This window comes from Oryctolagus cuniculus, chromosome 7, assembly GCF_051225735.1.
Source record: "Oryctolagus cuniculus isolate XC-2025 breed Fujian yellow rabbit chromosome 7, ASM5122573v1, whole genome shotgun sequence".
Lineage (NCBI taxonomy): Eukaryota > Metazoa > Chordata > Mammalia > Lagomorpha > Leporidae > Oryctolagus > Oryctolagus cuniculus.
Window position 1 is genome coordinate 32,928,364 of NC_142873.1, and position 27,754 is coordinate 32,956,117.

At 47.4% G+C, this 27,754-nt stretch overlaps 1 protein-coding gene and 1 long non-coding RNA gene across 5 annotated transcripts in view; one reads left to right on the forward strand and one right to left on the reverse strand.

Annotated features, from left to right (window-relative positions):
* Window positions 1-1,762: 1,762 nt before the first annotated feature.
* On the reverse strand, window positions 1,763-27,466 carry LOC127493725 (uncharacterized). Of its 2 annotated transcripts, none has more exons than XR_011390326.2 (4): window positions 27,001-27,466; window positions 25,085-25,203; window positions 11,397-11,514; window positions 1,763-3,918 (listed from the first exon to the last, which is right to left on the reverse strand). It is a non-coding gene; the product is annotated as an uncharacterized LOC127493725 (long non-coding RNA). The 2 variants fall into 2 exon arrangements; XR_011390327.2 differs by lacking the exon at window positions 27,001-27,466 and adding an exon at window positions 25,548-25,878.
* FAM78B (family with sequence similarity 78 member B) overlaps window positions 26,043-27,754 on the forward strand; it is a 125,124-nt gene continuing 123,412 nt past the window's right edge. For 2 of the 3 annotated variants that reach the window (XM_089299643.1, XM_089299644.1), the window contains exon 1: window positions 26,807-27,069. In XM_089299643.1, coding sequence (XP_089155769.1) covers window positions 26,807-27,069 — 263 coding nt within the window. Of the gene's footprint in view, window positions 27,070-27,754 lie in introns of all 3 variants that reach the window. The other variant, XM_002715822.6, reaches the window with a different exon arrangement.

Here is a 27,754-nt window from a genome sequence, read left to right on the forward strand (position 1 = left end):
TAAAAGAAGATGTCAGGAAGAAGAAAACTGCCACTGGTGCTGCTGTTGCAACCCAGTCTGCTGTCTGCTATAACATCCCCGTCATCTGAATTCCTATGTCCAAAACTTCTCTTTGTGGCTTGCTGTGGTTTCTATAAAAATATCCTTTGCTTGGCAACATCTTAGCCAAGAAAAAACAAAACATCTAGCAAGCCTAGCTGTCATTTCCATGACTTAGGCCACAGCAATAATGAGTCATTATGGTTTGAATGGTGTCCCCCACCAAAATCTGGATATTAAACTTAGAATCTTCAGCATCTCACAGTGAGACTTGGAAATAGGATCATGGCAGGGTCATTCATGAGGATGGGGTCATGCTGAATGTGCACATAGGGAAAACACCGCGTGCTGATGCAGGCAGAGACTGGGTTGGCAAAACAAAAGCCAAGGAACGTCAGTGATTGCCAGCAAACCACCAGAATCTGGGAGAGAGGCATGGCACCACCTCCAAATAGAATCACCCCCGCCAACACCTTGATCTCAGGTATCAGGACTCCGGAACCTCAAGACAATATGTTTGTATTGTTTAAGCCAATTTGTGGCACACTGTTATGGCATTTCCCTCCCCCGATAAAAAAAGGGAAAACAAAGAACAAAAATAACTGAGCACACAAATGAACAACTGTTCCCCTTTTTCACTGCTTACCTGAAGGTGGTTGCTCTCACTTTTTGTTGAGAACACTGAGGCTAGCACTTACCCAGCCAGGACGGCCAAAAACCAGACTCAGACCCAGGCCTCCTCACCCTGCCTGGGCACTTTCTTTTGCACGGTGTGGCTGTATATGGGTGGCTGACAGAGGCTGATGGCGAGACAAAGACTGGAGCTGCGGTTCTAAAGGTGGCACACTCCCAGTGTGCAGTAGATTGGTTTCTGAAAGAATTAGCTCTTAATTGATTCCTTATAAACTCAATGATATTTTAAGTGCTCTTAAGGAGTCTCCTATTTAAAAGAGCCCTGTGGGAGATCCTTTTGTACAGCAGAGGGTCTTTTTGGATTGTGAATGATCACCTGCCTCCCTCTAAATTCATTTGCTTTGCAAGCAGAATTCATATTCACATAAGAGATTTTTGTGAAAGTGGGCCTGCCTTCCATGCTGTGCCTTTACCGCGGCTGGCGGGGGTTCGGTAAAGGTTGGCGCTACCATCAAGGTTAATAACGATAGCAATGAATGCCGCCCACAAGGAGCACTGCCTTTTAAATACAGGTGGTGTCTGGAGTGACTTCCTCCCATTTCAAGCCATTTTGAGCATCCTCAACTGAAAATCATTGCTTGGGTAGAAAAGGGGCAAAACATTTTGTTAAATGCAACATTTAGCTATTAATTACTCTCTAATTATTAGTGAGCTCTGTGTTAATTACTATGCCAGACACCTAGGTGTTTGTCAATGAGAGGTGCTTCATTTCCTTTTCTGTGCCTGCCTTTAGGCTGCCTGTACAGTAAGAGATTCCCTAAGGGGTGCACGTGGCCCACTGGGGAGGGCACGGTGGTAGCTATAAAGACCAGAATCTTACTACTTAATAACAGCCTCAATTTGGGGTCACAGGATACCAATGTCTTAGATTAGATTCAAGGTTAGCTCCTGCACTTGCTTTTACTATTGATTAACTAATCAATTTCATAAGTATTAACTAGCTAAGTGCTAGGCACTGTCCCCAGGCCTGGAGATGCACCCCCATCCCTCCCATCCTCACCCCTCCCATCCTCACAGGCTAGTGGGAAGACACGTGTGCAAACCAATAACCACACCAACATGGTAAGTGCTCTATGAGAAAGGAGAGAGAGGTGCTTTGGTAGCACAGAGAAGAGGTACCATGCTCTGCCGGAAGTAGCAGAGAGCCTGTTCCCCAGAGTTGATGACATTCTCACCAAATCCTGAAGGATAAGTAGGAGGGTGCTAACTGCATGAGGTGATAAAGGACATTTCACCAAGAGAGAGCAGGGAGAACCTGGTGATTGGAGACACGCGGGTGATGAGTGAGCTGTGGCGGCTGAGTTGAAAACACGTGTCTGAGATCTCATAGGAACTTGGACCAGAGTGTGACCCTGAAGGATTTCAGCCCAGAAAGGACAGAGACCTGGTGAAATTTGGTGGCATGGGAGACGGCCTGAACCGTGCAGGGGCTGGAGGCAGAGAACTGGCACTGTGGATTTGGCAGGGTCAGTAGCTGGGGGATGGAGAGGACAAGGACTTCTGCAGTAGTACGGAGCTCACGTTCTGGAAGTTTGGGACTGAGAGGGAGGAAAGGCCTGGGATGACTGCACACTGGCTTGGGGATCCATGTGTGCTCACTGGAACCATGATGCAGGCAGAGGAGCAAACTAGCATGACTTGTTCCAGCATTAACCGCATGGAAGCTTTTATTTTATTTTTTGATTTATTCATTGTCTTTTCCCAGGGAAAGCAGAGAGTCAGAGAGAGTCAGCATAGGTGTTACAGAGCAATCAGAAAATGGGAAAGGAAGTATGCTGCACAGCAAAGATCAGCCTTCCAATAAACCCGCCCCAGTGATGGGGTCACCCAAACCCAGGGGCTTAGTCTCCTGTTGTTCAGAAATGAGGGGAAGGGGTCAGAGAAAGAACAGACACCGCTTACCCCTCCCACACTGCTTCCCATAAATTCAAGATTTCATACAAAGCTTTGGTTTCCAGCAGTAAACATGGAGTTACATTCACTGGTCTCCTATCGAACAATCTTGTGGCCATATTGATGTAAGTTTCTTGCGACTGCAAAAAAGTTCCTGAGTGACTTGGATGTCTATCCACAGCTCCCTTCTTGCTCTCCAAACCCCACTTTCTTTCTTTTTTTAAAAGATTTATTTATTTATGTGAAAGGCAGAGTTACAGAGAGGCAGAGGCAGAGAGAGAGAGACAGATAGACAGAGAAAGAAAGACCTTCCATCTGGTGGTTCACTCCCTAAACAGCTGCAGTGGCCAGAGCTCAGCTGATCCGAAACTAGGATCCAGGAGCTTCTTCCAGGTCTCCCACAAGGGTGCAGGGGCCCAAGAACTTGGGCCATCTTCTATTGTTTTCCCAGGCCATAGCAGAGACCTGGATCGGAAGTGGAGTAGCTGGGACTCAAACCAGATGACTGCACTGCAGGCGGCAGTTTTACCAGCTACACCACGGTACCAGTCCCCCAAGCCCCACTTTCTACACAATAGCTTCTCTTCTTTAGGATACAGATTGAGTAGGTTTGATCCATCCACATACATCAGTGTCTTTAAGTTTTTTGGCGTGAATCATGTCAAGAAATGGTCTTGACCCAGGAAGTTGGGAACAAGGGATGGGGGCTCCCTATTTTCTTCAGGATTTTTTCATGAATCCTTTTAGAGTTGTGGAGAGACCCCAAGAATTAAACCTTTATGTGTGGGTGTTATGGGCTTCCTTTTGTGGACGGGAGAATGGAGAAGAGGGTAAGGTAGGAGTCAAGTTTCAAGGATCAAAGATCCAAACTAGGATAGGAGAAGAACACAAAAAGAAAAAAATGTTTTACAACCCTCACTTCAAGAAGAGCCCCACCACCACCACCACCAAACTTATATTTCTGATCCTTTTGCCTGGGGCAGAACCTTCTGTCAAACATGCGTTGGCTATTTTTCTCTTGATACAAAAAGAAGTTTGTAAACAATAAAAACCCAAATGAACATGGAGAAAGACCAACACATTACAAGTACATGCACTAGGCCCGCTAGCAATCACCAACTCAGAGACTCACTGAAGTCCTCCAGAGCCCGGATCAATACTGTGACTGAAGGGAGGCAGGAACCCAGGACCAGACACACAGCACCCAATGCCTTCGTTTGCATTCGTCCCATTTCAACACAGTGAGGTAGGTTTGCCGTGATTTCCCAGTGTGTGAATGAAATTCCCTTTTTTCTGCAAAAGAATCAGAGTAAGATTTCTACTCATCCCTTCCAGCAAGTTTGAGGCTTGCTTGTTCATCCTGACTTAGCAACTCTTCAGAGGCTATACCTTGAATCTCAGAGCAAACGAGTTCATTTTACAAAGTCACATAAGTGGGAAAGTCAGGTTTGGAGTTATACATAGGAGAACCCCCATTTGGTTACCTTAAGCAGAAAAAGAATCTACTAAAATATGCTGAGAAAAATTTCCAGAAGGGCCAGGAGGCCAGGCTTGGAGCTTGTATGACCTGGGACAACACTCAGACCACTCTGTGGCTGGGCTCCAGCAAAAACCCCCACCCCTGGCACTGGGTCCTACAAGCCCAGAAGCCCATGCCCCCACAGTCACCCTCATGAAAAAAAAAAAAAAAGAGTTACAGCCCTTCTTTTCTGACTCTGCTATTTTCCTTCCAAAGTCTCCCATGGGTGTTTGCGATTGGCAGAATTTGAAACTGTGAATATGCCTTAGCTGCAAGGAAGGTGGGAAAGCAAGTGTGTGGCTTTCCCCAGGGGAGGTGAGTTTCACAATGCAGAAAATTCCCCAATCGTAGGAAAGGTTTCTGAACATGCTTATTAGAAAACAGACAAATATTGCTTCCACAGGTTCCTGTTTGAGGAAGAAGTCAACACTAAGTGAGCTCTTTCTCCTGGAACTTGTGAGTCCCTGTTTTGGTAGGCATTACAACTCGGCACTTTGTTCTTGCCCCAGGCTGGAAGACTCCCTGTGGCAGGTGAAGTTTTGTTTGCAGCTTTACTGTGCCATGTGGTTGATGCCGTTCACCTAGGACAAGCACAACAAATGTGGCCATTCCAAGTCCATGAACACAACGGAACTCTCATAGTTTGTTCATTCACTGAGCATTTACTGGACACCTATTTTGTGTCCTGACCTGTACGGGGCTTTGCAGCTGATTCAACAGAAGTATTGGACAAAGCTGTGCTGTACCCTGCAGCCAACAGAGCGGGCTATGTAATGTACATCGAAACGACACTTGGTGTCTGCATTACTACAATAATAGGTCATCGTGACAGAAGACCCATAGCTTGCCCTGACAAAGAAGCCTCCACCGTCACTCAGGGAGGCGCATTCTGACTGTACCTCCTTGGCACTGTTTCCTGTGGACTCTCCTTCAAGAAAAAGAAGCCAGAAGAGAAATGATACTGAATTCCGAAGAGATGCAAGGAAAAGATGTGCTGGGCCATTTGGTCATCTTCTTTGAAATGAGGATTCTAGGCCTGGAGGAGATTCAGTCTCCTGATAACTCCAATTCAGTCTCTTTTCTCAGAGAGCAGTCATCAGTGATGCTCAGCCCTGCAGGTTGCCAGGTCCCCCGTGGCACAAGGAGCTGCCTGACCCTATTTCTTATCTCAAGGGAGTCCCTCCCTCTTAGAAAAGCTGAATGACTACAAGGAAAGAAAGCCAGTTATCCTAACTCTGCCACTGCAGAGATTAGCATAACCCCTGAAGGGCAGGAGGGAGGCCTGGGGAGGATGGCTTCATTTCTCAGCCTTGAGTTTAATGTTGGGGTGCTAGGAGACCCCATGGGGCTCAGGCCTGTTTCCCTGGAAATGTGGGCAGAAATGTTCTTCAAGGAAACCATGCCAATCCACTATGGCCATGGGACCAGGAGCAGGTGGAGTCACTAGACCCAAAGGTAAGTCAGTGCCTCAGCATCCAGTGGTGACCAGGGGCTCCCCTGCCTTATTCTAGTAGGGCTTTCTTTTTTTAAAGATTTATTTGAGAGGTATAGTTACAGACAGAGAAAGCAGAAGAGAGAGAGTTTTTCCATCCACTGGTTCACTTCCAAAATGGTCGCAACAGCAGGAGTTGGGTCAATCCAAAGCCAGCAGCCAGAAGCTTCCTCTATATCTCCCATATGAGTGCAAGGGCCCAAGGACTTGGGTCATCCTCTGCTGCTTTCCCAGGCACATTGGCAGGGGGCTGGGTAGGAAGTGGAATAGCCAGGAATCGAACCGCCAGCCCATATAGGATGCTGGCACCACAGATGGTGGCTTAACCCACTAAGCCACAGTGCCGGCCCCTCTAGTAAAGCTTTCAGCAGGAGGTGACACAAGCTATAGTCCCAAGGCATCTGACTGTACAGGACTGAGGCATATTGGGATTAGTGTCCTGCTTCTGATGTACTCTGGGTTTCCACACTCCGGGTTTTGGTGACCATGGTATTATTCTTTTGGATCAGAGGCGCCTCTTGAAACCAAGTCCCATTCCTAATGCCTTCAATGCAGACTTTATCAGGCTCCAGCCTCTCTCCCTTAGCTTGCAGTTCCCCAGTCTTCATTGTGTGTAAATGCAAGTCAACTCTCTACCAAACACTAACTCACTAAATTCAGGCTCAGGCTGGCCCTGCAGGACTCCCGACTGCAAGATTCAGAATTCAATTTCTGACTCCATGGCTGAATCCCACCACCACAAGAGTCTATTTTGAGATTTTCTCCAGGAAGTTCAAGCCCTGATCAAAGTAACAGCCAAACTACCTGTAGACCCCAGACAGGCCCACCATGCCATCACAGCATCTTTAGAAGAACACAGCCTCCTGTTGCCAATCCAAGAAAGACCATGGGCTCCATGAACCAACCATAGGCCCACACATGAGCTGCTCATGCTTGCTCAAGCCCTACTTTGATGGATGAGGTTCTCTGCCCTGAATTCCTCGGGGGAGTCCTGGAATTGAGCATCAGCTGCCTGACTCTATGCATTGCAAATAAACTATTTTCTCCTACCAGTGGAGGGTATTTTCTTCTCCAGTGCGTTATTGACTTGCTGCAGGCAGGGTGAGTGGACCCAGTTTTGGAGTCCTATAGCACTTTGAAATTCAGACCCCTTAAGAAATCTAACCTTAATCTGGGAAAGCAGTGGAGGATGGCCCAAGTGCTTGGGCCCCTGCACCCACATGGGAGACCCAGAAGAAGCTCCTGGCTCCTGGCTTTGGATCAGCCCAGCTTCAGCCATTGCAGCCATCTGGGGAGTAAACAGTAGGTGGAAGACCTTTCTCCATGTCTCACCTTCTCTCTGTAGCTCTACCTCTCAAATAAATAAATAAGTAAATAAACCTTTTTTTAAAATGACAGAATTATTGAGCAAGGACATTAAAATAACTATGTTAAGTAACTATGTAATCTCAGGAGTTAGCAGAAATCATGAGCATGATAAAGAGAGACATGAAGGCCTTTATAGGGGCCAGTGCTGTGGCACAATGGGTTAAGATCCCACCAGCAGCGCCAGCATCCCATATAGGTGCCAGTTCAAATCCTGGATGCTCTACTTCTGATCCAGCTCCCTGTTAATGTGCCTGGGAAAGCAGCAGAGGATGGCCCAAGTCCTTGGGTCCCTGCACCCACATGGGAGACCTGCTGCTTGCAGTTATCTGGGGAGTGAACCAGCGGTTGGAAGACTGCTCTCCCTCTGCCTCTGTGTCTCTGTAACTCTAACTTGAACCAAGCACTACAATGATCTGTGGAATCATTTTAAGCAGTCTGTCCCCTGTGTAACTGGGGACCCTAAAACGGAAGGGATGATACAGGGAGGAGGATACAAAAAAAAAGTTTCAAGAAAACTGTTCTCAGGTTTGATAAAAACTGTAAGAACACAAAGTTTTTTAAAAAAGAAACATTATAGAAAGTATATAAAGAAACATCATAATCATATTGTTTGAAATCCATGATAAAGCAAAAATCTTTTTAAAAGTTCGATATTTAAAAAAAGCATATATAAGGAACAAAGACAACAATGACATGAGACCTCTCTTAGGAAACAATGCAAAGTATAATTACATTTTCCACCTGCTGTACCACAATACCTGCCCCTGGAGTAACATTTTTAAAACACCAAAAGCAAAAAATCAGCAACCAAGAACTCCCCAGATACCTAGAGTTAGAACAACATACCTACAAATAAACTGTGTGTCAAAGAAGAGGTCGTAAGAGATAATATAAAGCATTTTGAACTGCACTAACACAAAGACACAACATTTCAAAGATCATAAAATGCAGTGAAAAACAAGGCTTAGAGGAAAATGTATAGTATGAAGGCATTTATGTTAGAAATAAAGAAAAGCAGACTTTGATCTTATTTCAACAAGGCCATAGTCAAAGTGGAAGTTCTCTCCTCCCTTCAGAAAAAGGTACCTCCTTCTTTGCTGGCCCGTTCTTTCCACTGGGATCTCAATCAAAGCTGGCAAGCTCAGGGGGCTTCCATGGCCTTGGTAACTCATGACTAGAGCCTGGGGAGATTGCTGATGCCTTAAACAAGAGTGTCAATTTGTTAAGTCAACAACAGGAGTCACTGTGCACTTACTCCCTACGTAGGATCTCTGCCCTTAATGTGTAGTTCAATGTGAATTAATGATATGATTAGTGCTCAAACAGTAGTTCACACTTTGTGTTCTGTGTGGGGGCAAACTGATGAAATCTTTACTTAATATATACTAAATTGATCTTCTGTATATAAAAATAATAAAAAATGACTCTTGATGTGAATAGAATGGGAGAGGGAACGGGAGATGGGAGGGTTGCAGGTGGGAGGGAAGTTATGGGGGGGAGCCATTGTAATCCATAAACTGTACTTTGGAAATTTATATCCACTAAATAAAAGTTAAGGAAGGAAGGAAGGAAGGAAGGAAGGAAGGAAGGAAGGAAGGAAAGAAGGAAGGAAGGAAGGAAAAGAAAAGCCAGCCGGAGTTGCAGCTCCATAGGCTAATCCTCCGCCTGCAGCGCCGGCACACCGGGTTCTAGTCCCAGTCGGGGTGCCAAATTCTGTACCGGTTGCTCCTCTTCCAGTCCAGCTCTCTGCTGTGGCCCGGGAAGGCAGTGGAGGATGGCCCAAATCCTTGGACCCTGCACCCGCATGGGAGACCAGGAGGAAGCACCTGGCTCCTGGCTTCGGATCAGCGCGGTGCGCCGGCCACAGCGTGCCAGTCGCAGTGGCCATTGGGGTGTGAACCAATGGAAAAGGAAGACCTTTCTCTCTGTCTCTCTCTCTCACTGCCAGCTCTGCCTGAAAAGAAAGAAAGAGAAAAGAGAGAAAGAAAGAAAGAGAGAAAGAAAGGGAGAGAGAAAGAGAGAAAGAGAAAGGCAAGGCTCAAATCAGGGACCTAAGCTCTCATCTTAAGAAACTAGAAAAAGAGTAAATTAAACTTAGGGTAAGAAGAAGAAAGGAAGTAACACTGAGTCGTATAAATAAACAAAAACAAAGAAATCAAGTGAGAAAATTAATAAAACCAAAACTTGATTCTTTGAGAATACTAATAAAATATATAAACTTCTACACACATTGATCACAAGCATAAAAAAGAAAGACACAAATAATGAGTATTACAAATGATAGAATATATATCACAGAAGATTCCATATATCTAAAGGATAGCGGAATATTTTCAATAACTTTACACCAATAAATTCAGCACCTTCAATGAAATGGCACAAAAGGCATAAACTACCAAATCTCTCTCAAAAGGCAGTAGATAATCTTGCATGCAGTCTTCTTCCTATTAAAGAAATTGTATTTGTTTTTTTTTAAAACAAGCAGAGTTAGACAGTGAGAGAGAGACAGAGAGAAAGGTCTGCCTTTTTCTGTTGGTTCACTACCCAAGTGACCGCTACAGCCAGCATGCTGCGCCGATCTGAAGCCAGGAGCTAGGTGCTTCCTCCTGGTCTCCCATGCGGATGCAGGGCCCAAGCACTTGGGCCATCCTCCACTGCCTTCCTGGGCCACAGCAGAGAGCTGGACTGGAAGAGGAGCAACCAGGACTAGAACCCGGGGTACCGGCGCCGCAGGTGGAGGATTAGCCAAGTGAGCCACGGCACTGGCCTAAGAAATTGCATTTGTAACCACAAATCTTTCCATAAAGAAAAACTCCAGGCTCAAATGACCTCATCAGCAAATTTTATCAAAATTTTAAGGAAGAAATACTACCTCCCAATCCTACACAAACTCTTCTCAGAAGAGTGAAGAGTGTGGCAGGCAGAATAATGATCACTCACAAATGCCCACATCCTATAATCCCTCAGCCTTACGAATGTCTTATCTTACATGGGAAAAAAGGACTTTACGTGTGATTAAGTTAAGGATCATGAAATGGGAGCTGATTCGGCATTTTCTGAGTGGGCCTTGGGTAGTCACAAGTGAAATGAAAGAGTAGGACGTGGGAGTGAGAATGAATGAGATACTGGGAGATGCTATACTGCTAGCTTTGAAGATGGAAGAAGTGGCCAGGAGTGAAGGAACTGGGGCAGTCTGAAAGCACTAACAAAAACAAGATAACAGATTCACTTCTAGAGCCTTCAGAAGAAATCAAGCCTTGTCAAGACCTTGATTTTAGCCCAGTAATATTCAATTTGGACTTGTGACCTCACGAACTGTAAGATAATACATTTTTGTCACTGTAAGCCACAAAATTTGTGCTCATTTGTTACAGTAGCAATACAAACCAGTACAAAAAGGAAACACTTCCAATTTATCCTGTGAGGTTAGCATTATCTTGATAACAGAATCAAACAATGACATTACAATAAAGAAACCTACAGAACATAACCACAAAATGTCATTACTAACCTTTAGCAAATTCAACCTAATAATATGTAAAGAGGATAATCCATCATGGCCAAGTAGGATTTATCCAGGAAACCTATCCTGTGTTCATACTCCATCTGTTTTCCAATATACCCTAAGATTCTTTCATGAACCTGTCCTCCAGTAACCTGTTCTGTGTCATGTTTTGTCCCTGTGGTACCCTTAGCTCAGGACTGTTGTCATCAGCCTTCTTTTCATGCCCTAAATATATCAAGTACCTCCATGTGCTCATGCATTTCACTCATGCTATTCCCCTGCCTGCAAAAGCCGTCTCCTCCTGGACTCTCAATGAGGACCTCTTACTAAGCTGTCACATCTTGGAGCAGGTGTTATCCCAGGCTCTGAGAGACTTTCCCATTCTGTCTTGGGCTCCCCCTTCTCAACTCTCATCTCCCCCAGCACTGCATTAAGACTTCTGTGATAGGAATTCACCTCCTGTCCAGGTATAGCTTTCTTCCTTAGGATGTGGATTCCAACCTGGCAAGACTGATGTCCAATTTTTCTTCAAATCTCCAGTGCTGAGCACAGGGTCTGGCATGTGCTAAACCCTTCACAAATTATTGATCAATAGACACTGTGTATGGAATAGTTGACAATCTCTTGAGACACAGTCTAGTTTTGTGGTAGACAGAGGGAACTCATATAAAAGGAAGCAGTGACCCTCAAAGAGGACTGGAAGTCTTCCAAAAACAAATATATCATTATTCCACCTAAAATCACATCATATACTTCACCTGTGTTCCAAGCCTAACCATGCCAAAGCACTGATAAGTATGGTAGCCTATTTGAGGCAGTAAGGGAGATCTGGTTAAACTTATTCTTCTGATGAGGAACCAGAAGCTTGGAAGGGGCAGATTATTTACCCAAGATCATGGTGGAAGACAGTGGCAGAGCTGCAGGTTCCACCTGCCACATGGGCTGCTCTCTAGCATCTCACTCTGTCAGCTCCTTCAAGCACACACCACAGTGGCCCACTGCTACCTAAAAGACATAAAAATTAATATGACCTTTGTCACTGTAAGCCACAAAATTTGTGCTCATTTGTTATAGTAGCAATACAAACCAGTACAAAAAGGAAACACTTCCAATTTATCCTGTGAGGTTAGCATTATCTTGATAACAGAATCAAACAATGACACCAGAGTCCACGTGGCACATCTACATTCCTGGACTTCCTGCCTTCTGAATGATGTCCACAACGAATCAGTGCTGGAAAAACTCCCAACCCTACACCAGCCCTGACTGCCCTTCTGAGCACTATGCTTTCTAGCTGTAGAGTTCCTGTGCTTTCACCTCTACCCAAGCACTCTGACTCCATTCCTTCTCCTCCCAGAGGCCAAATGAAATGGAAAGGAGAGTCTGTTTGGATGAAAATGTGATAGGTACAGCCAGACAGGTCAACAGCCCAGTGAGTCTTTCCCATTTCACATCTTAGTGATCATCTAATCTCGCAGACACAGCCTGCCAGCTCCATGGAGTTGGTGTCTTCCATTCTAGGGATGCTGGCCATCACTGCTTCAGTCCAATGCCCCAAGAGCAGCCTCTTTATTTTTGTCTGGCATTTAACTTATCCGACAAATTTCTCCAGGCTTTCCACTGGATTTTATCATTTTTATCAGACAACTTAACCTTTATACAATCTGCTTAATTGTTTTCAGGTCCCTGTAACCTTAGGTAAAGTAGAGATGATCTCTTTTGCTTTTGCCTCTACTCCTTACCTGGAGAACTTCCTTTATATGCCTCTCTTTTGGGTCCCATCACTCTCTGTCATCTAGAAAAGGATCTGAATTGCTTCCCATTGATCACTGATTTTTTCATTTGTTTAATGTCATATTTTAATTTCTTCCTTGTAAAGCAGGAAATTGCTCAATCTCTTCAGACTTCTGCCAAGCTTCTCAGATTTGCATTTATTCTAGCAATTACCAAAGCATGCTCAGAAAGATGTTGTCCCATCAGCTGTTTCTTGATCTCTAAGAACCAATAAGAATGAATAATAACCTTTGTGTAATGCTTTCCAGATACAAAACTAGGTCACAAAGTCTGGGGACACAGCAGAGAGGGCTGTAAGCCCCCTAAAACAGTGACAACAACAGTTGACATTGCAAAAGCATTTCACATATATTATCCATCTGATGGCTCCTCTCAACCTAAGACAACCACATAAACTAATCAGGACAGGGCAATTTCCAGCAATAATCAAGATAGCTATTCCAATGGTAAGTGTTCACAGCGATTTCTGTTTCTCTATTATGTGTATTTTCCTCATTTTGCCTGTGACCCAAGTGTACTCCCATCTTCCATCTCCCTGAGAAAGAATTGGGTGTGTTAAAATGCTCCCCCAATGTCCCCAGAAAAGTCATTCCTTCCAAGCTTTCTGTCAATTCCAGGGGACTAATGTCTTCACAGTCTCCCCCCTGACTCCATGTGACTTCCTGTCACTTCCAAATTCTTGGTCTCCATTCTGATTCATTGTTGTTTCAATGTCTTCACCCTAGAATTGACCCAGAGGGGCAACTTAACTGTTGCGTGTATTCTAAACACACACACACACACACACACACACACACACATGCACGACATTTGTCAGACTGTGTTGAAGATTTAGAGACACAAGCCGGTGCCGCAGTTCAATAGGCTAATCTTCTGCCTGCAGTGCCGGCACACCGGGTTCTAGTCCCGGTCGGGGCGCCGGATTCTGTCCCGGTTGCCCTTCTTCCAGGCCAGCTCTCTGCTGTGGCCAGGGAGTGCAGTGGAGGATGGCCCAAGTACTTGGGCCCTGCACCCCATGGGAGACCAGGAGAAGCACCTGGTTCCTGGCTTCGGATCAGCGTGGTGCGCCGGCCGTGGCGGCCATTGGAGGGTGAACCAACGGCAAAGGAAGACCTTTCTCTCTGTCTCTCTCTCTCACTGTCCACTCTGCTTGTCAAAAAAAAAAAAAAAAAGATTTAGAGACACAGAGGAGTGAGTCATTTATATAAAAGCACAATACAGACCACTTTGAACTGGACATCAGATCTCCCTGTTAAAATGGGGGATCTTCTTACCCTGTTTGGAAAGCCACCAACTTTTTCCCCTCTCTGCTTTGTTCTCTTCCCATGCCCCAAGTTCATATTCATTTCTAAGGGAGAATCAACTAGTATCTTTCTGGCAGTTCTCAAACCCCTTGTCAACAAATGCTCATCTGCTGTCCCAAGCACACTTCTTCAAGAGGCTTCCCAGGACAAAAACAGGAGGAGATCCGGAGACAGCCATGCAGATAATCTTCCAGAGTTACAAATACAAACAAAGAAACTGAAGCTCAAAGAATTGCGGCTGCCTGGCCAAGTCCAGGGGGTTAATAACGTGGTCCACCCTCTAGTAACTGAAAGCACAAAGCCTCAGAGAAACAACTGTTCGGGAAAGTCCCCAGTGCCAGGCAGTGGATCTATTGGAGACAAAATCAATTGTGATTCGAACATTTTATGGAAACAGCAGGGCCTTCCCACCCAGCTCCATGGGGGGTTGTGAAATGAAATTGTGATGGGTAACCTGCTCAATGCTTGTTTCATGTTGCTACAGGATTATGGGTGGTGTCTCAAATTGCCTCAACACTAATGTTATTTTTGCTTCCACTGTGTGTGATACTTATTGAGTGATACAGATAAAATTAGTTTCTATTCCAGCAAGCACAATACCCCATTGAAAGAGATCCTCAGGTTTTTCCTTCCTTTTTCTATGTTTTACTTCCTTTATTATAATGAGATTTGGACTTGCTCTCTATTCATCAATCAATAGTTTCCAGCTTAATAAAAATAGCTATTTATTCCAATGGCAAATGTTCACAAAGATTTCCACCCTTGTATTGTGCTTATTCAGCCTGAATGGAGGCCCACATTGGATTTTCCAAGAAACACAGCTCATGGTAGTGCTCCCAAGTCAGCCCTGGGTCTCCTCATGAGCTCCTCAAATCCTCCCATTGTCTCCAATGCACTTGGGGTAGGGTAGCTCAGGGGAGTGAGACCTGGAATGGACGTGGAGGTCCCAAAGCAAGTGCTCAAAGAAATGCATGCTACCAGCCCCACAGGTACTCTGCAGCATGAGGAAGGCCTGACTTCAGTACCAGAGCCCTGGAGATGGAGTGCAGGGTGTATCCTGGCAGGCGGAGACCAGGGGCACATCCAGGAGCAGTGAGAAGGTAGGCAGTATGGGCCATTGTGAGAGTAAGTCACAGGGTCCAGTCACCAGGGTGGAGTTAGGGAGTCGTTAGCCCACCTTGGGGGAGGGAGGGACTACCAATGGTAAGATGGAGCGACATCCCTACTAGGACTGGGAAGGTTAAGAGAAGTCCCAAACTCATGCTTTTATTCAGTAAATATTTTGAGAGAAAATACTACGTATCAGGCATTGTTTTGAGGGCTGGGAGTGAAGAGATGAAAAAAATAAATCTGGTTCCTATCCTCTTGGAGTTTATGATCTAGCAAGGAAGAGAGATTATGATTAAATAATCTCAGAAACTATGAATTAATTCCTCATATAATAAATGCTGTGAGGACAAGGCAGAATGGGCTTCAGGAGTACTTAATAGTGAACCCTAGCTGGGTCTGGGAGCTTGAAATAATTGCTGAGGGAGTGGCATTTAGGCTGAGCTCCAGGAGATGGGTTGCCTGTGGAGAAGGCAGAAGTTGTAGGTCAGAAACTGGAAGTCAGAAGCGGGTAAAGGAGGAAGAACATTATTAGAACAACGAGCACGCACAAAGGCCTTGGTAGAAAGTAGTCTGATGCATTGCTATTGTTTGAAAAGGATATGGGTCCCAACTTCATGCAGATGTTGAAAGTCCAGAGTCCTGTGTTGATGGTGACGGGCAGGTAGAAATTTATCTAATTGTTGTGTTTAGCAAGTGGGCCAAGTGAGACCCGTTTAGGTCACTGGGAGCACTACCCTTGGAAGGTCATTCTCAGGGTCAAAAGTCTGAGTTGGGCGTAGCTGCTGTCTCTGTTTCCTGACTCACCATGTGGTCCTCCCTCCACAAGGCTCTCCAGTACCATCTTTCAGCCTCACCAGATGGTGAACCATGGGGCTCACTTGATCTTGGACTGTGAGCCTCCAAAACCATGAGCAAAATAAACCTTGCTCTGTCCTAAATAACTTCTTAGGTATTCCTGTAGTAATGGAAATCTGACTAATAGACTTATTCAATGTTGCAAAAGAAGGAAAATGTGCAAAGAGAATAGATGAGATGGACATGGTGCCAAACGAGGCAGGAGAAAAAGCCAGAGCAGAGAGTATCTTGCCATAGATATGGACTAAGAATGAGATCCAAAGAGCAAGGGGAAACCACTAAAATATTTTTTGAGAATAAATGACATGATCTTATCTGAATTTTTTTTTTTTTTTTTTGACAGACAGAGTGGACAGTGAGAGAGAGAGAGAAAGAGAAAGAGAGAGAAAGGTCTTCCGTTTTCCGTTGGTTCACCCCCTAATGGCCGCTGTGGCCGGAGCACCGTGCTGATCCGAAGCCAGAAGCCAGGTGCTTCTCTTGGTCTCCCATGCGGGTGCAGGGCCCAAGCACTTGGGCCATCCTCCACTGCACTCCCGGGCCACAGCAGAGAGCTGGACTGGAAGAGGAGCAACTGGGACAGAATCCAGCGCCCCAACTGGGACTAGAACCCGGTGTTCTGGAGCCACAGGTGAAGGATTAGCCTATTGAGCCGCAGCGCCAGCCTTATCTGAATTTTTAAAAACTCATTTTGACTTTTGTGTAAAAAATAATAGGTTGGGGCAAGAGGGCTGGTGCTGTAGTGTAATGGGTAAAGCCACCACCTGCAGTGCCTGCATCCCATATGGGTACCAGTTCAATTCCCGGCTGCTCCACTTCCGATCCAGCTCTCTGCTATGGCTTGGGAAAGTAGTAGAAGATGGCCCAAGTCCTCGGGCCCCTGCACCCATGTGGGAAACCTGGAAGAAGCTCCTGGCTCCCGGCTTCAGATCAGCATAGCTCCAGCTGTTGTGGCCCTCTGGGGGGTGAACCAGTGGGTGAAATCTCTCTCTCTCTCTCTCTCTCTCTCTGCTTCTCTGTAACAACTTTGCCTTCAAATAAATAAATAAATCTTAGAAAAAGAAACCACTTGGGAGGCTCAGGGGAATCAGAGTACAGCCAGCTCTTAGAAGTGGGGCCCAGGGCATCCAGTAGATCTTGGGGAAGAAATGAAGGCTCTAGGACCAGGGAGAGACTCAAGTGGGCACTGGGTCTTAGGAATGAAGCTCTAGGTCAGACTCAGGGCACATCTGGGTTGTGCTGGCACTGCTGAGGCTCAAAGGGTGTAGCTGTGCCTCCTGGCAGGCCTTGGTATGGTGAAGCATAATCATACAGACATGCATTCAGCTGTGGCCAGTGGTGTTCTAGATTCCCAGGGTGAGCAGCACCAAGCATCACAACCTGGGTGACTTAAACAGGATAGTTATTCACTCCCTGTTCTAGAGGATAGAAGTCCAAAGTTAAGATGTTGGCAAAGGCATGGCCTCTCTGAAACTCTGGGTAAAATCTTTGCTAGCTTCTTTCTTTTTTTTTTCCCCCAGAGAAACCTTTTTATTTAAGGAATACAAACCTCATGCATTTCATAAGTACAACTTTAAGAATACAGTGATGCTTCCGACTATACCCGCTCTTCCACCCACACTCCCACCCCTTCTCCTCCTCCCTCTCCCATTCCCAGCCCCATTCTCCACTAAGACCCATTTTCAATTAACTTTATACACAGAAGACCAACTCTATACTAAGTAAAGAGTTCAAGAATTTGCACACCAAAAAAAATCTGTTCCTCAACAGTCAAGATAAGGGATGTTCAAAGTCGTTGCATCTTGAAGTTAATTTCAATTTTTTTAGAGACTTAATTAACTTTAAAGAAGTACCCAAGAATGACACATCTTTTGTGAGCTCTCAGACACAACTATAACTTATGGGACATAAGAATATCCTCCACTTAATACATTAAAAAAAAGTGAGTCCTTGAGAACAAGTTGTATCATTAATTAAGGAAGCACCTAAGAAAACAAGCAATGGAGTTGGATACTTAGACATAACTAAAACTTATGCAACATAAGAATATCCTCCACTTAATACACTAAAATGAAGTAAATCTTTGAGAACAAATTTTACTGTTAACTCTCATACTATAGTAACTCTTTGAGGACAGAGGTCCTGCATGAAAAATTAGTGCACAGTGACTCCTGTTGTTAATTTAACAATGAACACTCTTATGTATGACATCAGTGATCACCCGAGGCTATGGAAGTCTTTTGAATCCACAAAGTATGTCAGTATTTAGAAAAGGCCATAGGCAAAGTGGAAGTTCTTTCCTCCCTTCAGAGAAAAGTACCCCCTTTTTTGATGACCACTTCTTTCCACTGGGGTCTCAGCCACCAAGGTCCTTCGTGTAGGACGTATTTTGCTTTCCATGCCTGAAATGCTCTCTTGGGCTTTTCAGCCAGACCAGAATGCCTTCAGGGCTGATTCTGAGGTCAGAGTGTGCTAGCTTCTTTCTCACTTCTGGTGGTGGCCATAGATTCTTGGCATTCCTTGGCTATATCCATCCAGTCTCTGCCTCTCCCATGACATGACATTCTGTCTTATAACAGTGCCAGCTATACTGATTTAAGGACACATCCTACTACAGGATGACCTCATCCCAACTACTCACATATACTAAGACCCTATGTCCACAAAGGTCACATCCTGAGATTCCAGGGCTTAGGACTTCAACATACCTTTTAGGGGGACAAAATTCAATTCGCCATTGAGGTGAGGACCACCAGAGCCTAACTCGTCCCTTCACATACCGCAGTCTCTTTGCTGCAAGTCTCCAAAAGGTTGGTGGAAAATGTGTACTATGGAAGCATTAAGAATGGATTTCAAAAATTTTTTGTCCCAAAATATTTTATCTTTTAATTCTATTTTCCACGAACTTTTGGAAGTACCCTCATTTGTTGGTACCACAACACTGATATATCCAGCCATAAATGTGCATAATAATAGAAATTTTAATAGGAAAAGTTAAAAGTAATGGAAAAGGGAAATTCTATTATTTTCTTCCTCTGCTCCAGTGGACACTATTTTGGAGGCCAGTGCTCTAGCTGATGAGGACTGGATGGTGGGAGAGGAAAGAAGAGGGAGAGGACAAGGGGTGCCTCTACCTTGCGTGTGGCACAGAGGCTGGAGCACACGCAGCCAGTCCTGCTGAAGAGAAGCAAATGCTTGCCTGCAGCAGCCTGGACTGCTGCTCCACTACTGAGCTGCACTACTCTGAACGCTAAACCCCACCATCTGATCCATGAGGAGGAAGCATGGTAAAGCACACCTTGCCCAAGATGAATCACTGTTTGGCAGGAAAGCCCAAGGGTGAAGTCAGAAAAGAAAAAAGCAATAGACAATGTCTAGCAAAAAGGTGAATGAAGCCAAAGCAAATCCGATAGAGTAAGCACCTGAGGATGTTTGTGGACCTGGCTGGACCTGCAAGTGGTAATCCCTCCTGGAGCTCCAACTGTGCAACTAATTTACAGTTTATTCCTTACAGGCACCCGTCCAAAACACAGAAAATGGAGGACTCTGTAGCCAAGAGTTCCACCCATACTGACCTTGTGGCCACTCTGGAAACTCCCACAGATGGGGCTTGTGTGTTTTTCCGTCTTCACCCCGGACTTCACATTGCCTATCCCATGTAATGGTGATGGTACCATCACTTGCTGAACACCTACTAAGTGTAGGACATTACAAGGAGATTGACAACCTCATAAAGTAGGCATTGTGTTCTTAATTTATCAACGAGGAAAATGAGGCCTACAGACATAAAAAATGTACAGCTAGGACTTTCCAAACTGAGATTAGAATGCAGGTGTGTCTGGTTCCCAGTGCACTAGCTCGGCGCTTGCCCCTTGTGTAGACACTGAGATCTGTAGGCTCAGGTCCCAGCCTCCCTTTCTGGCTAAGCTTGGCAATCCTAAGACTCTGCTGCTCCCTATCACACCCTCCCTTTCATCAAGCTTCTCAACCTTGAATGCCAATGCATGCTGCTGGTTCCTAGACCACATTTTGAGTAGCAAAGGCTCATTAGAGATGTGAAATCTCTTGGGCTCCTCTTCAAACCTATTGAATCAGAATCAGCATTTTAACAAGATCTCCAGGTAATTTATATGTGCATTATAATTTGAAAAGCATTATCTTAACCTACAATACCCCTTCCCTTGCTTCTCACCAGGCCACATTTCCCCCCTCATTATCATTTGAACACATCAAAAAATGCTAGGCATTGTGTTTAGAACTTTGGACACAAAGCTATGCACAAACTCACGACAATGCTAATATATCCACAAGAGAGATGTGTAAACAAATTGTATTTTTAAAAAATGTAGTACTATGAACAAAATAAGAAGAGGATGTAATGTCTTATATGCCTCAAAATCTCCAAGCACCATCATAATACCAGGCACCCAGAAAGGCTCAGTGATTTCTCTGGAAGAAAGTAAATGAGGAAGCAGCAGGAGGAGAGGAGAGGATTGGGAAGGAATGGGAAAGAACAGGAAAGGAAGAGGGAGAAATAGCTGTGGAAGGGATTGCATTAAGCTATGTTTTCTAAAATGACAAGTGGAACAAGATGTGCTCATCAGTGACTTTCAGATAGAATATCTTCAGTTGAGGACTTGGGTTCTGTGAGATCAAGACCACTGGAGCCCTCAATCTCTGCTTCTCACACTCTTTGCTTTGACAACAGCATTATCATTCCTTAAGCTGTTGGCCTAAAAACCTTGAGTTTATCCTTGACTCTTCCTTCTCCTTTGATCTTTCTATAAACCTGTTATAAAATTCTGTTATTCTATTCATTCCCACCTCACTGTCCACCACATGTCCTGAACAGGGCTTCAGGGGTGGCAAAGATCATTTAGAGCTAAAATGCTCACCGGAGCCATTAACTCATGAGCATCCAGAGATGTGAACCTGATCCCATCACTTACTAGTTTGACCTTCAGGAAGTTCCTTACTCTCTTTGCCACTGTACCCTATCTCTAAAAGAGATATTACTTCACAGACACAGCTAAGGAATACATGAGACACACACCACTGCATCACAGTCATCATGGGACAAGGTAGGATTGAACTCGCAGTCAGAGGTTACAGTTTAATCAGAGCAAAGATGAGGAAAGGATGAAGGCCTATTGAATAGATTGTGAGTCATCTGCTTGAGTTGAGGCCCAGGAAAGTAGCGAGCAGAGAGACAGGCCCAGCAGAGACAGAAGGCTAGAAAGGCAAGGTTGGTTGTGGTCCTTTCATGGAGCACTTACATAGCAACCTGTGGGACTTGTGGTGGCTTTTATAGTGACAAGAAAACTGAAGGTTTCCCTAATGAGGAGAAACACGATCAAAATGTGCTCTGACTTAATGTGGCAGACAAGAATGGCAGAAGTGGAGCAGGAGGAGTCCAAGATGGGTCACAGTTTCAGGATGGACTACAGTGGTGCCATGGGCCAGAAAGAGGGGGGTTGGGAGGAGACACTGGCTCCCACAAAGGCGATGTCAACTCACTGAAACGGAGAGGGTGGCAGTGCTGAAACTGGAAACTAGGAATAGCTAGTAGGAGGATGCGTGTGCTGACCTTGAGTTGAAAAATGCTGAGCTGGCAGAACAAACTTTGAAGCCGTCCATGAGAAATGATACTTAAAACCACCAGCCTGGGTAAATGCCCTGAAGGAGTTCAGGTAGAGGAGGAGAGACCCATAAGAGACAGTTCCCTTAGAGGGAGAAAAAGCAGGCAGAAAAGAAGAAAACTGGGATTGGCAGCATCACAGATTTAAAGGAAGAAAGGAGTGTCCAATCCTGCAAATAAGGAAATTTTGAATATGGCACGCCGGCATGAGGGCCCTTCAACAGGGCAGCTATGGGACCAGGTACGCTTTCCTGTGGTTTCCATAATAGCCTGACGTAATCCAAGGCCAAGAACAGTGGCCACTTGAAACAGCTGTGTCATCTTGAGTTGAATGACCTCTGTAAAGCATCCTAAGTCCATTGCCAGGTATTGTGGATCAAAGAGAACTTGGCCCCCCAAACTCATGCTGATGGGTGAATTCTAAAGTCTTGTGTTGAGGGTTGGTCAGAGTGGACACTTGATCTAATCACAGTGTCTGAAGCCTGGACGTGGTGGGACATCCTTCATGGGTAGTTCTCGAGAGAGGTCTGATTATTTCACTCGAGTTAGGCACATTTTCTCTGTTTCCTTGCTCACCCTGTGACCATCCTTCCACACCCACTCACTCCACCACTACCAGTTTCCACCAGACACCAGACTATTCAGGCCACCTGACCCTGAACTGTGAACCCCCAAATTGCAAGTGAAAATCGACATTGTCCTTCTCAAGAATTCTCAAGAGTTCCTCCTCTCATATTCTAGTTCAAGTAAATTTTAGGCTAATGCACTCGGTCACCCCACATTGAGTTGCTTTGTCTGTCTTAGAAGAGAAATCGCTTACTTTGACTTTAACGTGCGGGCAGGGCAAGTCCCCAACTGAAAGGGAGTTGTTTCTTTAATCCTGCTCTCTCTGGACTTGAAGGCTCTTTTAATCTCTTGCCTATGTCCAGTGCTATCCAAGTCAGACTGAAATCCATCTCCATTGTTAACAACTCCAGAGGCAATTCCTCAACAACTTCTGGTGGTTTGTGCTACACATTCTGAAAACTCTTGCCCAGGTCAACTAGAAAATAGGCCTTGTGACCCAGAGTTTCTAAGAAACACACTTGACAAATTGAGGAATGAGTCAATCAATGGGAAAAATGAAGTCAGAGGTGGCCCTGCATCTGAAAGGACAGCACACAGGGTCACCGGCCACTGAGGGAATGGATTGTAGAGGAGGTGCCGGGGCCAGTGTCCTGGGGACTGCGCTGCAGGGCTCTCCAGCTCAGTGGTCATGCCCAAGAACATCAAATGCTTGAAGCACAAAGCAGCACTTGTCTTGCACTCCAAGAATAAACCCCAATGAAGTTATTCACGAAGAATGATATCCCGAATGCCAGACACTGTGCTGGGGAACTTAGGACACAAAGTCAAATCGTGCTAAGGTCTTGTCACTGGCGATTTTCCATTTCTTGGTGCCTAGAACTGATAATTATTGAGATCGTGTATGGCGCTCAAAGCAAAGGGTGCCACTTAGCAGAAAAGGGGGTGTGCTGGAAAGAAAGTGTGGGAGGACCGAGTACAGTGCAGAAAGAATTAGGATAAACATGCTTGCTACAGCTAATGAGACAGAGCTTGTAGGGAAGCTATGGGAAATAATGAAATAACGTTTATTCAGATTTCTAAGAACACTTTCAGTCATTCAAACATTTATTGATCACCTCCTAGGTGCCAGGCACCAGGTTGGGCAGCAAGGCATGATGGCAGAGTCCCTGGAAGAGTGAGCAGCCTATTGGGAGAAACAAATGTGAGCAAACAACTGTGGAACAGCATGAACGATGCAAACAGGCAGCTGCGAGATGCTACGAGAGGCAAGGGAGACTCAAAGAGAAACTCAGAACAGCAGAAAACATGTTGCTTTTCTGGGGACGTCATCTGACCTACGTGTGGTAGAGTACTGGTGTTTGTAGACTCGGTACTCACAAACAGTGACTCTCCCATGAGAGATGCAAAGTTCCCGGACATTAGGTGACTCGCAGAGACATAAATTTGACCTGACTGATACAAGGCCAGAGTGCACTTCCCAGCTATTTAGCTAGCAGGTGGACTATATCCAACACCTGGCACCTGTGACCTAGTACAGCTTTGCTCTCCTCTTTTTACTGACATCTACACAGTAATTCTCCTGCTAGGATGAGCTTTTTCTTCTTTGTAGAGTTGGGGAAATATAGAGTTGATAAGGTAATGATACAAGGTAATAAAGTAAGGGGTTTATTTTAATGACAAACTTTTCAAAAATAGCTTTGGAAATTGCTATAGCCCCATATTTCTAGAACTATTAAGAGCTGGAAAGGATTCCTTCCATTTTTTCAGTTACATTTTACTGCACTTTATGGTGCAAATTATATGCCATGATGGCACTCATGATTTTGAAGACTCACCAAGGTCCTCAACGAAGCTTCTGAGAATGTCAAGGGTCATTGGCACTCAACTGCATATGACAAGGTCTTTAAGTCTGGAAATCAGCAATATTCTCCCTTGCATGACTTTCCTATGATCTGGGAAGACTAACATTGCCCTTCCCTGTTTATGGGGGCTTAGCCAGTGTCACCAGATTGACAATGGTGATATTTACCCCCCAAACTGCAGCCTGACAAGTAGCTCAAATGAACACAGCTACCTAAATTCCTCAATGGAATGATTTTATTTTAGTCTATCTGTCGGAACCTGATAACCACTAAAGCTCAAACTCTGGCCTCCTTCCCAAAATACCTTCCACACACTTCAAGCTTAACATGATTGCAACCACAGCCCCAACCTGCTTTTGCTCTGTCTCCTTCAGACCAAATGTATTTGATCACCAAAGCCAGAAAACTCAGTCTGCCTAGACCTTGACCTGACATCTAATCCATTACCGAGTCAATCAATTTTACCTCCTAAAGGTCTCCCACATACAGCCGGGCCTCTCCAGCAGCACAGCACTACCCTAGCTCAAAGCCAAATCATCTGCCACCCCAATATCCTGAAATCCTGCCTTTATCCTCCACATTGATACAGAGGAAGCTTCCTCGAAAGGCCAATCTGTTGAAGATCCAGCCATGGTCCCATCAAAATCTGATTGTCGGACAGTGATTCTGATGCCCGTGGGCCACACACAGCACCTGGAGAAATGTCTTGAGTGTGAGCTTTCTCCCCTGGAACATGCCAAGTCCCCCGATACCTCTACGCAAATGTCCATTCAACACTGGCCTCTGCACCCATCTCTTCTTGGAGAGCCTCGATCACTTCTTCACGGTCCAATGCAAGTGTCACTGTTGTAGTAGATGGCTCTCTCGTCTGGCCATCTCTGGCACTGGATTCACACCTGTCTCAAAACCTGTGTCACAGTTCACTGTGACAATCTGTGAACAGGTTTATCATCTCCACACTCTGGTTCAACTTTGAAGCCCTAGTGCCTTGCAGGACGCTTGGTTCCTGCCAGACCATCAGTGCTTGCTGAGTGAAAGAACCAGCTGATAGAGGGCTGGGCTGCATGATGAGAGACCCATGTCCTCAAAAGAAAAAAAAAACTGCCTTTTGGCGAACTATAAAGTGAATCAAGGTGTCAGAAAAGTTAAAACAAGGATGAAGAGTGCTTTTAGATCTCCACCAATTTTTAAATTGCTCGTCACATCTGTCCAAGCTAAAGACTAACTCCGGCAGCCTCCTGTGGCCTGCTAGTCAGAAAATCACAGACTGCGGCACTAGATTCAGCCGTGGTTCCATGATCACAGAAAAAGTGCATTAAAAGAAGCTATTGGCTTTGAAAATATAAATGTAGAAAGATGCTCAGGAAGAGCCCGCGCTAAATACTTTTCCTGTCTGGCACATCCAACCACAATAGCAGACCCCAGACAGTGGTCACACTGTACACAACCTTCTGTATCCGTGGTGGCAGCTTCCACACTGACAACTGGAGCCAGGCTGGTCTTTGTTCATTGATTGGTTCTCAGATAACCTGGGGCCGCTGCTATGTGCCAGTCACTGTGCCACCTTCTGGGGAAACAAAGGCAAAATGGATCCCTGAGTCCAGGCTTTCTCTAGGGAAGATGGATTATCACAAATGAGTATCCAGATACTACTTATCAGAACCCTGCCTGGTTCTGATAATGACCCCAGGCTCCCCTTGTACCCAGCAGGCCTCGGGTAGCCTCAGCAGGGCCGCTAAAGCTTTTAACCCAGCTAGATGGTCATGCTGGACACAGCCTGCTTCGGGGTGCAGGGACACCCAGACGCAGTCCACGGTAAGCCTACGACCGCCCAGAATCTCTACTGTGGAGTGCTTTGTTCAAAGGCGCGACCCCTAGGGAAGAAAAGATTGGGGTGAGCCGAACTCTTACTTGAACCCATACGCAGGCATGCTGTAGACTGGTGTAGAGGCACGGAGCGATTCTTCGGGTGCCCCTTTCTAAGCACCGCGGTGGGAAAGAAGTAAAACCACGGCATCCACTGCCCCTTGCGGAGCCCGCACTTCACCCCTCCGCGAGGGTGGACACTGGGGGACTGGGGAGGGGGCTCAAGCCTAACTCTAATGTCCCCAACTGTGCGGTGGACGACGGCCACGCCCACAGAAACCCCAACCCCTCAGCTGCCCCACACGCGCCCAGGGGCCCTGCAGGGCGCTCAGCTTCCCACCGGACTCTGGACAGCGCCGCGCCCTCCGAGGCGGCGTTCACCACCCCTCGCCGGGCCCGCGCCCCGCCCCGGCCCCACGTGCCGGCCCCACCCCGGGCGCTGGCGGCCCTTTAAACACCCCCACCCTCACACACTGCCCCCCCCCACCCGGACGGCAGCCGGAGAGGGACAAAACTCATGGCGTACAGCCAGTCTCCTCCGCGGAGCACGTCAGGGGCAGCCCCAGCCCGTGGGGCTCTCCAGCCCCGGCCGCAGCCCCCCGGCGACCCGCAGGCTCCGGCTGCCGGCCGGAGGGGCGAAGGCGCAGTCCAGCTGCAGGGCGGGGCTGGAGGGAGCGCGGGGCCGGCCGCCGCCGCCGCCGTTGCCTCCGCCTGCCGCGCGGGCCGCCCGCTCGCTCGCCGCTGGGTGCGCTGCACACGGGGGGCAGCCGCGGTGCAGAGGTTCATGCAGCAGCGGCGGCGGCGGCGGCGGCGGTTGCTGCTGCTGCTGCCGCCGCGGAGGCAGACAAACCGGGCGCTGCTGTCGCCGCCGCCGCCGCCCTCCCCCGGCTCCATGCCGCCGCCTCCTCCTCCTCCTCCTCCTCTCCGGCGAGGGGCGGGGGGCTCCGGCCCGGGGTGGGCAGCACTCCTCGCAGAGCCGCTCCCCTCCCTGCCCTCCGCCTGGGCGCGGGAGCTGGCGAGGGCGCCCGCCGCCTCCTAGGGGCGCACGCTCCGCGCGCCCTGCCCGAGCGAGGGGGCGGGCGTGGGCGGGCGTCGGGGCAGCTGGGACCCGGTGCGGCGGCCAGAGCAGGGGGCTTCCCCGGAGAATGCCCGGCGGCGACTGCTCCCCGCTCCCGGGTGCGAGCTGAGCCGGACCGCGAGCGAGCGAGCGGCGCGGCGCCATGCCGGCCTGACGGGCGCCCCCGGCTGCCCGCGCGGGCCCCCGCGCTGCCCCGCGCCGCGCCGCGCCGGCGCCGGGCGGCAGGATGGGCTGTATCCAAAGCATCACCTGCAAGGCGCGGATCCGGCGCGAGAACATCGTGGTGTACGATGTGTGCGCCACCATCGACCAGTGTCCCACGCGCATCGAGGAGACCTCGCCCATCGTCCTGCGCTACAAGACCCCCTACTTCAAAGCCTCGGCCCGCGTGGTCATGCCCCCCATCCCCCGCCACGAGACCTGGGTGGTGGGCTGGATCCAGGCGTGCAACCAGATGGAGTTCTTCAACACCTACAGCGACCTGGGCATGTAAGTGACCGGCTGCGCTGCGCCCGGTGGGGTCCCGGCCCCCGCCCCGCTCCTTCCCCGCGCGGTCCCCGTCCTCTTTCTAAATCTCCCTCCCGACTCCCCACCCTCCGCCCCCCGCCTCCCTGCGCTTTGTTTCAGTGACAGGGCGGGTGTGGGGAGGCTCCTCATGGGGGCATTTTCTCGTGGTTTGCTTCTGACTTCCCAGACGCGCGAGGAGGACGGTGCGGGGCTGGAGAGGCGGAGGTCGGGGTGACTGGGAGTTTCGGGGCCCGGTCTGGTGTTTGTGGGGCTTCCCGGGAAGAGTTTGGGGGCACTGTAGGGAGGGGAGTGGCGCGCAGTGCCGGGGGCGCATGGGCTGTGCCGCGCGTCCTTTGGAGAAAGCGGAGCAGGCTTGGATGGGAAGGTCCCGGGCGTCCGAACAGGAGTTGGTGGTTCTGCCCTTGCCACCTCTCGGCTGTCGGATTCGAGCCCTAGTGCCTAGGCAGCCTGGAGGTGTTCGTGTCTAGAACAGCAAGCACGGCAGAGCCCTCTGTGCTCCGCGACCTCGGGCCACGGTCTGGGGCGGTGGGCAGCTGAAAGGCACCCGGCGCGTCCGGGCAAAGCAAGGCTGATGGCCTTGTGCGAGTCGCTTCCGGCTAGCGCGGCGCGGGGTGCTCCTGGTGCGCCAGGAAAGAATAGGTCTCTG